General features: G+C 41.5%; 1 protein-coding gene across 1 annotated transcript in view; it reads left to right on the plus strand.

Moving 5' to 3' along the window:
* itga1 (integrin, alpha 1) overlaps positions 1-13,234 on the plus strand; it is a 37,115-nt gene extending 23,881 nt beyond the window's left edge. Inside the window, exons 14-30 of the mRNA XM_077019806.1 lie at positions 62-322; positions 435-565; positions 2,333-2,499; positions 2,602-2,747; positions 3,363-3,473; positions 4,669-4,745; positions 6,053-6,179; positions 6,777-6,857; positions 6,967-7,043; positions 7,134-7,217; positions 8,497-8,605; positions 8,871-8,984; positions 9,072-9,176; positions 9,396-9,506; positions 9,700-9,795; positions 10,354-10,467; positions 10,833-13,234. Coding sequence (XP_076875921.1) covers positions 62-322; positions 435-565; positions 2,333-2,499; positions 2,602-2,747; positions 3,363-3,473; positions 4,669-4,745; positions 6,053-6,179; positions 6,777-6,857; positions 6,967-7,043; positions 7,134-7,217; positions 8,497-8,605; positions 8,871-8,984; positions 9,072-9,176; positions 9,396-9,506; positions 9,700-9,795; positions 10,354-10,467; positions 10,833-10,892 — 1,971 coding nt within the window. The 3' untranslated portion in view covers positions 10,893-13,234. The remainder of the gene's footprint in view (positions 1-61; positions 323-434; positions 566-2,332; positions 2,500-2,601; positions 2,748-3,362; positions 3,474-4,668; positions 4,746-6,052; positions 6,180-6,776; positions 6,858-6,966; positions 7,044-7,133; positions 7,218-8,496; positions 8,606-8,870; positions 8,985-9,071; positions 9,177-9,395; positions 9,507-9,699; positions 9,796-10,353; positions 10,468-10,832) is intronic.
* Positions 13,235-14,413: the final 1,179 nt, after the last annotated feature.

A 14,413-nucleotide genomic window follows, 5' to 3' on the forward strand; every position in this document is an offset into this window, starting at 1 on the left:
ATTATATATCAGATTTCTTTAAAAGAAACTGTAACTAATGCAGTACTGTACATGTCCACAGGAGGGCATTTTTGAGCACCATATGACACTGCAGCCAGTGAAACAGCTATGCTGCACATCACATTCTCGTGCAGCCTGTACAAGCTTGAACAAGAATGAGCCATGTGGTGCACGCTTTGGCACAGCCATCGCTGCCGTTCCTGACCTCAACCTGGACGGCTTCAACGACGTGGTGATCGGCGCACCGCTGGAGAACGACCACCGGGGTGCAGTGTACATCTATCATGGCACTCAGGATACCATACGGAACAAATATGCTCAAGTAAGCAGAAGAACTTCTCAGTAAAACATTTAAATAGTCTTGCAATTGTGCATTCTGTTGAAAAATACATTTAAAGAACACGGACTCACCGCAATTGCTTATGTGTGTGTAGCGCATAGCTGCTGGAGGTGATGGAGAAAAGATGAAGTTTTTTGGGCAGTCAATTCATGGAATCATGGACTTGAATGATGATGGCATTATAGACGTCACTATAGGAGGCATAGGAGGAGCTGCACTGTACTGGTGAGTGCCAGCCTGTTCGTGCCCATTATTGTCCGTCATCTTTTCAGTTCAATTTTATAAAATACTGTCAAACAGCTGATATATCCTGTCATACTCAAATAAAAAATAGACATGTTGGTCTACATGCCTACGAAACCTGATCAAATCCAGTCCAACCTGATCATATTTTTACTTTATCTATGGTTTTACTGCCAAGCTTTATTTACAAAAACACATCATTCCATCCATGACTGACACTGATTGAGTGATTCATCAGCAGAAAGACTGTGACTGTGTTTTCCAGTAGCTCAGCAGGGGGCGCTGCTGAGCATTGTCCCTTTGGCAGCCACACGCCCTGCCCACCATAACTGCACTTTATGGGCGAGTCTTTAAAACCCCACTGTTCTGGGTCCAAGTGCAAACACAGGAGCTTGGCTGCGCTCCCACTTTCAGAAGTCTTTCGGACATCCAGATGTGATCACTCTGCCCCCCCTCTCTGTTGGGTGCTTATGATTGATGTGCACCCGGGGAAAGCCAGGTGTATGGGTGCTTCTGGCCCGAACCCAGCTACAGATTAGCAGTCGCTGTTCTGTTATGCAGCATATCAAAGTCTCAGGGTCAGTGTCTAAATGATACTGGTTTGAGCTCTCTGTTATGATCTACTGCTTGTATTAGAGCTGAAGCGAACCTGCTTTAATTCACTGTATGCAGGGCTTGATTATTCAACTGAGGTCAATCCAATCCAATTCAAATAAGTCAGTTTAATTTGTATGGATATCACAAAGCACACAAGATCTTTACCAATGTCTATTTAATGCCTCTGGCTTTTCAGAGCTTTGGGAGACATGTAATCAGCAAGACAATGTTAATCAGCTAATTAGTTAATGTACAGAATTAGGTGTGTTTCTGCAGGCAAACCAGGCAGGCCTGTATATTTACAGAACCACTTTCAGGGTGTTACAGATCTGTCTGGCTGTTGCAGAATTGTATGTCTGGCTATTAAAGGTTTGTGAGTCTGGGTATTACATGACTACATGTCTGAGTGTTATAGGTCTGGGTATTTCAGGTCTCTGTGTCTGTTTTTTACAAGTCTGGGAAATGTTTTTCAATCACTGGAACAATATTACAAACAAGAACAACTCAGATATAGAGTTATAGAGGTCAGACTTTATTGGGAAGTCCTCAGATTCTCAGTTGCACACACCACATAAGCATCCACAAGAGGGAGCTCCGAGCTTTCTTTACACACATGCCTTATTCATTTAGATTTTTTTCCTTCTCCTCTGATCTTCCTGTTTTCTCTCAATCTGTTACCCATTTCATATCTCATCTGAACTTGTTTCCTTTGTCATCTGTTCACACCTATCTTCATTAGTTCTTTCTATGTGTTATTTTTGTAAGAACTATGTTCTTTCACTTCTGTTGACACTAATACAAACATTTTTACCATCACCCACAAATAGTATATAGTTCATAAATAGTTATTTTAAACCTTTCGACCTTTGGTTAGTCATGTTTTGCATAAGCAAAGCATAGTCAAAGTTACAAAAGGTACACAGTTTGTTAAAATTTCTTCCACAGGGTATTGCAGGTGTTTTCTTTGGTGTTACACGTCCTTTGTGTCTGAGTGTTGCAGGTCTGGGTGTTACAGGTCCCTGTGTCTGAGTGTTACAGGTCTCGGTGTTACAGGTCCCTGTGTCTGAGTGTTACAGGTCTGGGTGTTACAGGTCCCTGTGTCTGAGTGTTACAGGTCTGGGTGTTACAGGTCCCTGTGTCTGCGTATTGCAGGTCTCGTGATGTTGCGGAGCTCCACGCAAATATGACATTCAATGTTACTAAGATAAATGTCCAGCAGCCCTCTTGTAAGATCCATGGGAAGAACACATCATGTGTGCACATCACAGTGTGTTTCACATACAGAGTCAAGTCTGAAAAAGAGACTCATACAAAGACTGGTGAGTATTTGACCTTCTTGTCAGCATCCGGGCATCCCAGAATGCCTCATGCTTTTTATACCAGTGTTAAAGAGGCATAACTGTCCCGGTCTCCCTGTCTAGTGATTAGCTACAACCTGACTCTGGACTCCTTGAGGGTGATTGCGAGAGGAAGGTTTGTGAAAACGGATGAAAGGAAGATTCAGCGCAACTTTACCATCACAGACCATCTGTGCACCGAACATGAAGACCTGTCCTTCTACATGTCGGCAAGTAAATCAGTTCACACAATCACACACACACACACACACACACACACACACACACACACACACACACACACACACACACAGTATACATGCAGGATAGAAAGCTTTATTTTTTGTACAAATACAGCTATATATTTGTTGTACAAATACAGACACACACACATACATACACACACACACACACACACACACACACACACACACACACACACACACACACACACACACACACAGTGCATTAGTTAGCATAGTTATTAGCATAGTGTATTAGTGGATGTACTTAGTGTACTTGGATGATTTTGTAATTATTTTATATAGTTGTTCTTACTCAAAACAAAGACTTTTCACCACAGGCACCTGAGATCAGAACAGAGTTGGTTTCAGGTGTAGTTTCAAACAGTGCATGACTTTCAAAGGAGGCCCATATCAAGGAGGCCAAATATCCGCAGATCCTGTCAGTGTCTGTATACACAAATACACACACAGACACACACACATACTTGAATAGAGTGCTTGCGAAGCGTTTGGTGGGGGAATGAGAGGCTTGGTGTTTAGTACAGGATGTTAGAGGCTTCAGACTGGGTCAGACGTATGAGTTCTGTCCCCCACCTGCAGGACAAATTGGACTTCAGGGACCCGCTTATGGTGCTGCTAGAGTTTGGACTGGCGGATGAAGACAGCGGCCCAGTGCTGGATGGGGACCTTCCAACATCGCTCAATAAGATGGTGAGCTGAGGCCAGCGACCTGCTCTGAGGCCTCTGCAGAGAGCCAGGGCATTCTGGGTATTCAGGGCATTCTGTGTATTCTGAACATTCTGGGCAATCGATCTGAACATCTAGTTGAACTGCTATGAACCTCAGATCACAGTTTTCCTTTATTTTGCTCATATAGCTTGTGTTTAAACCTCAGATCTTCAGTGTTAATCCTTAACCAAACACCGATATAATTAAATTCAGTGAATCTAGATATTATGATCCTGCCTGTCACTCAGTTCAGCTGTGTGTAATTGTGTAGTGCAGCCCGTTACTGGAGTGTTTCCGGTGGACATTGTGCATTTTGTAGATTGATGTCACCATTGGGCTGGAATTCCCCTTCAACAGCTGTGAGCCATCCAGATGAAACTTATCTAAGTGGTAGGAGATGTTCTGCTGGAGATTGGAGTGGAACGCCCTCCCCCACATGGGGGTTGTGGCCATGTTGTCTTGAGCAGCAACTCCAGCAACATGATTCTGCATGTGGAGTTTCTGCTGGCAGCTGTAGATACACTGGAGTGTAAGACTGACTAAGGCTGGACTTGGAGGTGAAATTACTGCAAAGTTATTCTATGGTCACAAAAGCCTTATGACACTACCATGGTGATGTGTTTGTTAATAGGGAATTTCCATAGAGATCCCCCCCCACCCCACCACATGTACACATGTACATGAACACACTCTCTCACATGCACACACATATAAGCACGATCTACTAGAGAGATGCACATGCAGGGTAAATAAGGTAACCTTATCATTAGGAACTGTGAGCTTTCCTGGAGTACCACACCCTCAAGGTTCTTCCTTTTTCTCTCTATCAGTCCCTTTCTCTTGTCCTTCTCTCTCTCCTTGTGTCCGTCCTGTGGAGCAGTTCCCAGCCCAGACTCCAGGGGGCAGAGGAGTTTATGACTCCTGCAATGCTCCTCGCTCCTCAGAATGCTCAGACGTTTAGGTGAAGAAGCAGTGGGCAGTGCCCAAACTAACGTCACATGATTGCAGGGCTTTCTGTTGATTGGTTAATGTGCGAACAGTATTTGTCCTTTGAGGAGTCTTTTTGCACTGGTTAAGCTAAGGCTTGAACTGCATGCGTGATTGCACTTTTATGTCTGTGTTTGCACATGCCAACGGTACTTAGGGCCTATTTTTATATCTTTATTTTTTCTACCAGATTGCTTTGGCTGACTGCGGAAACTATGCCAAGTGCGTCACTGATTTACATCTTGAAGCGGCAGCCAATATCAGCAGGTAAATACACTTTCATTCCACTGAATAAGGCAGCAGATGGAAATAGTAATGCCCTCCTCTCCACCTGGTAGACCACACCACATTACACTGCAGTTAGAACACACCCACACCACTACATCACACTGCAGTTAGACCACACCCACACCACCACATCACACTGCAGTTAGACCACACCCACACCACCACATCACACTGCAGTTAGACCACACCCACACCACTACATCACACTGCAGTTAGACCTCACCCACAACACCATATCACACTGCAGTTAGACCACACCTCCACCACCACATCACAATGCAGTTAGACCACACCTCCACCACCACATCACACTGCAGTTAGACCACACCTCCACCACTACGTCACACTGCAGTTAGACCACACCCACACCACCACATTACACTGCAGTTAGAACACACCCACACCACTACATCACACTGCAGTTAGACCACACCCACACCACCACATCACACTGCAGTTAGACCACACCCACACCACCACATCACACTGCAGTTAGACCACACCCACACCACCACATCACACTGCAGTTAGACCACACCCACACCACTACATCACACTGCAGTTAGACCACACCCACACCACTACATCACACTGCAGTTAGACCACACCCACACCACTACATCACACTGCAGTTAGACCTCACCCACAACACCATATCACACTGCAGTTAGACCACACCTCCACCACCACATCACACTGCAGTTAGACCACACCTCCACCACTACGTCACACTGCAGTTAGACCACACCCACACCACTACATCACACTGCAGTTAGACCACACCCACAACACCACATCACACTGCAGTTAGACCACACCTCCACCACTACGTCACACTGCAGTTAGACCACACTACATCACACGTACATCATCATGTAAATAAAATATTGATTTATAATTAATAAATTCATTTAGTCTTACATGAGGTGTGATAGAAATACACTTAAACACTTTGTAATCCTGCTCATATTAGCAGTCTTCTTCCCTGCTGCCACCTTGTGTTTATCTTTGGTTAATACATTTTTAAAATAATTAAATAGATGTATTTTATTTTTTTTAAGTTGAGAATTTCTTGACCTCTCAACTAACTTCTGATATCCAGAATAAAATAACACTAATTAAGCCTAAAACGAAACTATTAAGTGGTGACAAAGAAACTGTTTGCACACCGAAGCTTTCAGGATGTTTACATATTCAGTACCAGTTTAGTCCCATTATAAAAGCAATAATTAGAACTTGTAAGGCTTTGTTTCTTTAAAGCCTGATCCCCTCTCTGCTGTTACCAGCCTGCTCATCAAAGCCAGCCAGGAGAAGTTCCATATCAGAATAAGCGTTAAGAACAGAGGAGACAGTGCCTACAACACCAAGGTCATACTAAGCCCCACAGAGAACATCAACTACGTTAAAGTGGAGGTCAGTTCCAAGCCCACACAGGTCATGGAGGTAAAAGCTCTCGGCAGTGGAGGGGTGGGGTGGAAGGCTTTGGCAGGTGGGTTTGGGTGGTGTGGGAGGCTTTGGTAGGTGGGGTTGGGTGGTGTGGGAAGCTTTGGCAGGTGGGGTTGGGTGGTGTGGGAAGCTTTGGCAGGTGGGGTGGGGTTGTGTGAGAGGCTTTGGCAGGTGGGGTTGGGTGTTGTGGGAGGCTTTGGCAGATGGGGTTGGGTGGTGTGCGAGGCTACTGGCTACAGTACAAACACTGTCTCCCAGCAACGGCCAGCAGGGACGTCGCACTGCACGATCATCTCACGCACTCAGCTCAACGCACCCGCTAGTGACGTAGTCACACGTCAAGCGTGCTGTGACATAGCAGAGAATACCCGGGCTTGCAGGACCTGGAAGACACACAGAAAGCTTGAACACATGATCCCGCACACTCACACTGCACAATTCAGCACTGCGCAGCCCTGGGGTTACGACCTCTGTGTCATTCTTGCTAGCAGGAAAAGCCTGACTAAGGATATTGTCTAGCACCAAGGTGTAATTTTGCCTGTCTTAAAGCCTCTTTCTCTGCAGGCTAAAGGTAAAGATTGTGAGCCAGACAGCACGAGAGTGGTTTGTGCTGTGGGATATCCATTCCTTAAATCAAATGCCGAGGTGTGTTTGTCTTCTGCCTACCCACTTTTCACACTTATTTTCACACTGCTGATGTCATGCACCATGGCCTGCGCTGGGCTGCCCCCTCACACCACCGTCTGCCTTACAGGAGAACTTGATCATCATCTTTGAGGTCAATCGTTCCCAGTTTCGTAAAGACATCTTCATCAACATCACGGCAAGCAGGTGAGACGTGCATTCTTCTCACACACTCCTCTTCCCAGAGTTCCATGCTTTTCCATGTCTGATCGTCACTTTGGTTTTTGTGTGCCGCAGTGACAGTGAGGAGTCTGCACTCCATGACAATTCCGTTAACATCTCAATCCCTTTAAAGTATGAGACCAGGCTGAGGTTCACTGCGTGAGTCCTGCTTCCCATCACATACAGGACATCACATCCGTCATGTACATCACAAAGATAATTTTTACTGATGCTTATGAATGATCGCCCAAGTCACATACACCGAATGTCCTCGAGCAGGTAGAACATGTGTCTTCAAGATGCAAAATTCTGGTTGTATGTCATGATATCTGACATTTTCCCACATGAACACACAGCCCATATTGTTATGGAGTGACTTCATGGTGCGTAGTTTCTTTTTAAGTGCAAATGCTTGATTTCTGAATGTCACTTTACAGATGTGGTCAGACTCTTGCACGAAAAGCTCAAGAGTTTATTAGCAAGATATAATCCAGAACGATAAGTCAGATGAACTAGAATAAAAAAAGCAAATCACAAAGAAACCACAGGGAAGTCCAAAATCAGAGTAAATATAGCCAGTCCAAAATGAAAAAGTAGAAAGCATAAATTCAAAGCAGAAGAATCCAATGGGGGCCAGGCAAAAGGCAAAATCAAAATATCACAACAGGCTCAGAACAAAACAGTCAGCAGGAAGAACTACTCCATATTCACCCAGCAAGAGAGTGGCAATACTTCGTAATGGAAAACAGGTGACAGTAGTAGTCCTGTGAGGAGAAACATGTGAATGACAAGTGATTGGTTGATAGCGCCTCTGAGCTGTGAATCCTGGGATATGTAGTGAGGTTGGTTGTTAATGGCAATAGAAGCAAAGGGCTGTGTGATATTTGGCAGCTGAACTGTCATTTTGACAAATCATCATCCCAGTCTGTTGTTTAGGTGGGGGGAGAATTTATCCTATTGCTAGGATAAGTTATCATATAACTCATACAGTCCTGGTCATTTGATTGCTGATTGATCAAGTTAATTGCCATGGGGACATAGAGTAGATTCCAACATTATTATTAGTCTTATTTTCAAGGATCATATTAAATGAAATGTCTGTGTAATAAGTGTCATTGTTGTGTAAGGATAAGAGTGGAACATTTTTGACACAAAATATTATGGTATATTATCTTTTATAAGCTGATTTAGTTGTTAAAGATGATCAACACAGTGGACCAGTGGCATAAATCTCCACTTTTGTTGCCAAAATGTCCTTATGGTTCTTCATCTTTATTGCATCTGAAACCCCCTGTTGTGTAGATTCATTATATTACCACTTGCTTAGACATTTTTGTATTAAAATTTTAACTGTATGAAAAAGGGATGGGAATCATACTGTATTTCTAATATGTTACATTTATTCGATTTTCAACCTGGCTGTTCTTGATTCACTTAGTGACAAGCACATGAAGGAGGGGCGTGTAATCCTGAAGGAGGGGGACACCTGGCCTAAAGTTATCAACCACACCAGTGCAATTGGAGATGAGATGAACGTTAGCTACACGGTGAGAGAAAGCTGGGTGAAGGGCAAACTTCATATTCAGCTGTGAAAAAGATGTAAGGAGGTGAACCCTGAATTCATGTCCAGAGACATTCAGGTTTATTAAGGCATTATATTAAGGCCTGAATCATCACCATATGCACTGTAATTGCATGAATCGCACTGTAACTGTTTGTAAACAATTATTTTTCCTCTTCAGTCAATCCCACACAGAAACAGAATCAGAACATTCAAGAACTCACTTTAATCCCATTTTAAATGTTTTGTAGATTGAGCATGAAGCAGAGATTAGGCAATCACCTTTACAGCTGACCATGACATTCCCGTTCATCACCCCGGGCAACAACAAGCTGCTCTATCTAACAAGTGTCACCATGACTGCCGTGAGTGCTTGTGTTTGGTAGAGTTATGGTTCTAGTGTGGTTTCCAACATGTTCTCACTCACTACTGGGTTCTCTTCTTCCTCTCAGAACGTCAGCTGTCAAACCAGCTCACTGGTCAACTATCTGAATATCAGCCCACAGAATTCAGTGACTGATACCTCTAAAGCAGAGACACTTAGCAACTTCCTGGTGGTGAGTCCCTGGCATGACCTGGGACGGATTGAAGGTGGATTACATTTAATCAGACAGTGGTGTAAATTTATGTCTCTCTTAATCCACCTTAATCCATCTCTCTCGATTTCTCAATTTGTGTCATTTAATTGCCTATCTCAATCGGTCTCTCTTAAACTATCTCTCTTTATTCATCTCTCCGAATCTGACTCTCTTAATCTATCTGTCTGTCTCTCTCAGAGCTGTCAAGAGAAGGCAAACCCTTGTGAGTCGTTTAGCTGCTACATTCCCCCTAACAAGTTCACCCAGATTAATGCAACCTTCAGAGTGTGGAGGTCAACATTCATCAAAGTAAGCCGTCCAGAGCATCAAGATCCTTCTCTGTCTCTTCTCTGTTAGGAATCATGATGTCTGCATGATACTGCAAAATAATAAGATTTCAAATGACCACAAACCACCATAAGATGTAACTTCCTACCTATGGCAGCAGATTATTGGTTGCAGGGGGTGTGTGATTTGAATGTGTTTTGCTTGTATTCTGTAGGGCGAGTTTTCCAGCTTCAACCTGACTGTTCATGCAAAGCTGGAAAGCAAAGACACAGACCTCTTCCAGCTAAGCACAGGAAATGAGTACAGAGAAGTGAGACTTCAGCTTTGAAACGCCATCATCAGTAAACCGTCCTATAAAGAGGCCATTAATGGCGATTCGAATTTTCCAGGCAAAACAACTTGCCAACAAAAGAAAACAACAAAGAGATACAATTACAGATGATAGATGATGTCATCTTCTGTAAATTTTCTAAAATATTAAGTAACATTTAACATAATGAATCATAATATATGATAATGATCCAGTCATTTTTTTCCTGAGTGTAAGGAAAGGAGCAATGAGTAATTTACCCCAATGATTATTTTTTTGTGTTGTGAAATAACCACCTAGTGTTTTCGGAGATTGTTTTAAACATGTTCACCTTCATGTGGGTTTCCTGCTTTGTGGAGCATAAACTGGTTCATTTAGGCACTACAAAACAATTTGATTCTTCTCCTAATGTGAGCTGAAAAAAAAAATTACTGTAATAGAAATTTGCCACTTTTTTGGGTATAAATGACTTATTGCTCCTTTAAAGACACTACAGCAGATCAGCAGATAGTTGTTAACTTCATCGATCATGAGTGCTAGCTGAATTTTTTGCTGCAGGTCCGCATCGAGGTCTTGAAAGAGTTCCAGAGTGGAATCCCGCTTTGGATTATTATTCTGAGTATTTTTATAGGACTTCTCATCCTGGCACTGGTCATCTTCGCCCTTTGGAAGGTGAGTGCCAAACAGACCACAACACTGCCACATGCCAACAGTGCTATATACAGTGTTTTTGAGATTCTGATTCAGTTGAAATATAATATACACAGTCCAAGACTGACTTTGACATATTTTTTACACAAAGCTACAAAAGAATGAATGTTTTAGTAATGTACATACATTCAAAAAGATGATATTGGAGACTTCCAATATGCTATAGAATGCCATCATTAGCTCTCTTTAAAAATGTAATCAGATATTAATGATCAACATTTGTGGCATTCAGTACTTGATTAAACTAGTTCTGAATTCATATTAAATTGGATGTTCTAGATGGTATTGTATTGTAGAGTGTAACCTGGTTATTCCCTCCTCTCTAGGCTGGGTTCTTTAAGAGAAAATCAGTGGAAGAGATGAAGGAGGAGATGAAAGATGAGTAAACATTAGAGTTGGCAGGTCTGCAGTCCACAACCCTCAGGTCAAACTTGTACTCAGTCACCCACAGAGACTGCAGAGTGCACAATCTACCTGTGTAACCATGGAGGCAGAAGGGTCCCTCAGACACACCTGACAATCAGTTCCCAGAATGTCCAGTATTCTGGAACGTCTGGATCGTGTCTACAGAAGCACTTCCAAAAATCCTCCAGGATTGCTCCTAAGGTGTGCTTCAGGCCTTAGTAGTCAACACAAAAGTAAAGTAAAAACTTTTGCTTTGTCTTCTTGCACGAGTCGTATATCTGAGCTAATCTCTGCGATTGGCCCTGACCAGAGTACAGTACTCAACCGTGAAAAGTCTTCAGTGCTGTTATGTCTAGGAGTAAGTGCCATCATTTAAAAGTATGGGCATTCTAAAAAGACCCTAATGCCCTGCATCCATGTAATTATGACCCCAACGCCACACACACATCCCTGAGGACCCTACCACCATACATGCATTTGTATTGGTAGAAGTAACCATGTACATAGAGGTCTTCATAAAACTTAACAATGTGTTTTCATGGTTGTTTTTTTTTTTTTTTAACTATTTGGTCTTTAGTAAATTTGGTTTTTGACCTCATTATATTACATTTGCTTTGTTTTTCAGGATAATTATTTGGGCACCTCCTTTAGTGGTATGAAGTGTTATTCCAAAACTTAATTATGAGGGATGTCATTGATTGTACTATACATGTATATAAAGCTAAAGGTGTATAGAGCAGTATTTGCCAAAATGCTTGTAATTTAAAGGTTTTATTAGAATGAGTAATAAGCCCCTACCCACTGGATCCTGAAAGCTTTCCTGCAATGTATTGCAATGTCACTCAGTATCATGAGTTATCTCAATCATGTACTCATAGAAATTGGAGGAAAAATTTATGTTAGATAATTTATTTGGTGAAATGTTAAGCTCTGCCATTTTAGATGCTTTGCCTTAGTTATTGTCAGGTTTGAAACACACTTGTATTAATTTCCCATGGTCTACATTTTCCTTGCCTTTTTTGACTGTGGTATCATCATCATGTTTAGAAAATATATTGTTTTGGCTGTATAAATAATGCAGGATGAAGTATAATACTGTAATAGTATTGGTTGTGGTTTTGGGGAACTTGATTTTGCCTGTTGTAGACATGGTTAGGGATAGGGTTATGTGGCATTTACAAAATGCTATTATTTTTATTTTTTTTTTTACAAATTGAGTCAAGTTGAACGTATTTAATAATTTCTCAATTGCCAGATTAATTGTTTTAATGAATTGATGGGTTCATTAAGTAGAATAGATAAATGTATTGGAGTGGCATTTTGGTTAGCACTGTGTGTGTGTGTGTGTGTGTGTGTGTGTGTGTGTGTGTGTGTGTGTGTGTGTGTGTATGTGTATGTGTATGTGTATGTGTGTGTGTGTGTGTAAGTGTAAGATGATTGTCCACGGTTGTCTCCTGCCTTGTGTCTTGCCAGTATAGGCTTAATGACCCTGAATTGGGTAAGCTTGTTTAGATTAATAAATAAATATGATTAATTCAGTTCAATTAGCCCTGTTAGTGCACACCCACTCAGTGTACACTGTTTCCAGTGAAACTCCCCCAGATACAACAATCTGTATTAGTACTCATTCAAATTGGTGTGGTAATGTCTCATTATTTAGTAGTGATGAAAAATGTTCAGTTGTTTGCAGACTGGTACAGGAAGTGATTTTGTCATTGAACTGATTTTGGTAGGGTGTTGTGTTTTAATTGATGACAAGATTATACAGATTAGGTTCCCCTATAAAATAATTTTAGCTTGATAAAAAATTGACCTGGAATTTAAATGTGATTTGAAAATGTGGCATTACTTCATGTCATCTGTTAGTTAAACAGAAATCTTAAAGACTGTCAAGTTTTTTATTATGATCAATTGATATTGCAATGTACTTTCATACAAAATGTTATTAAATTCAGCTTTATCCAGGGGATAACCACAGTCTAAGGTACAAAGAAAGTATGTCAAAACTGCATTATTTCCATAGTATTTATCTAGCACCCTTTTGAAAAATACTACACATTTTTTTCTAGCTTGTGAGACTACATTGTACGTGAAATCAAATCATTTATGTCAGCACAGCACTGCAGAGAGCACACAAATAAAAAAATAATGCTCCTCACATCTCAATTTTGGGTGTAAGGAAAAGTTACATAAAGTCACTGCTGTGAAGTTTCCATCTAATGCACTGGTTTTATCCAACTGTACATATCTTTTCACAGTTTAAAACATTGCACATGCTGTCCAGATAAAAAATGACAATAAAATTGGTTTTGTAAACAAACTAGTCACGTGAATGCAAGAATGATTAAATGGAATCAGAAATCAAGTGCAATTATCAAGTTATTCAGCAGACATATTCACCATTGCTCTTCATATCTGAATCTCAGATCCAAACCCAGTCCTGGAGTGTCATTATAAATGTCCTAAATGAGAAAAGAATGTAAGCAAGTTAACCAACACAGCCTCTTGCACACATTTAATGAGTGAGAAGTGGCTCATTGATTTTTCCCCTCACTCACAGCCATAAACTGAATTCAGGCACCATCACACAATCTTCCTACTTGGAACTAAATACACTCCGTTACAGCTTCTGTCAACATTTTTGTAAGGATGGAAAACATGGTTTGATGAATTTATTCAAAAAAACATCTCAAAATTCACAAATTTGTTGAACAGAAAACCCAGATATGATAGACTGATTAGTTAAACGAGTAGCATAACTGGTTGGCCACTTCATCAAACCCAATTCCTAAGTAATAGGGAGAGAGAGAGAAATGGGTGTAGAACCTGGAATTTGAATATATGATCTATACCTTCCTAAGCAGACAGATAGGTTAATTTTGTACATTTGAACTGGGCCAATTTAGTACGAGCATTTGTTCACATCAATATTTCCTCCCAGTAGTAAGGGCATCTAAACTGCAAAGCACTTTACAAGTTGCTCTGGATAAGAGCGTCTGCTAAATGTAAACTGACCATTAAGAAAACACTAGCAGATAAAAGGTTCACATATTGCACACACAAAGACCCTTCAGTTCACCACAAATGAATCCCCCAATAAAGAAGCCTGGTTCTGACCAGAGTGGCTGTGCGACATGGTATAATACTGCCCATGGACCTCTAAATAAACCACATTGCAAAACCAGGTGGTTGCCAATCCTTCACTTGGATGTTGTGCCTTTTCGACAAGTCTGAATGCAAATAGAACTGAATCAGAGACAGCAATACAGCAATTTGTTTTATGTAAATCACAAAAATCAGAACGAGAAGGATCACTCCATCCAGCATCTCAAGACTGCATCAAACCCTCAAGTTACATAATCCTGGTCCCACCCAATGGAGTAGCTGCTGCAAAGCCCTTTGGGAAATTCACAACAGATGGATGAGGTTTGACTTGCAGGGCCTCATTGGTTGAGCATTACAGTATGGGATTCAGGAGGAGCATCTTCATCTTGAGCATCTG

Source organism: Brachyhypopomus gauderio, chromosome 10 (genome assembly GCF_052324685.1).
Source record: "Brachyhypopomus gauderio isolate BG-103 chromosome 10, BGAUD_0.2, whole genome shotgun sequence".
In the NCBI taxonomy this organism is placed as follows: domain Eukaryota; kingdom Metazoa; phylum Chordata; class Actinopteri; order Gymnotiformes; family Hypopomidae; genus Brachyhypopomus; species Brachyhypopomus gauderio.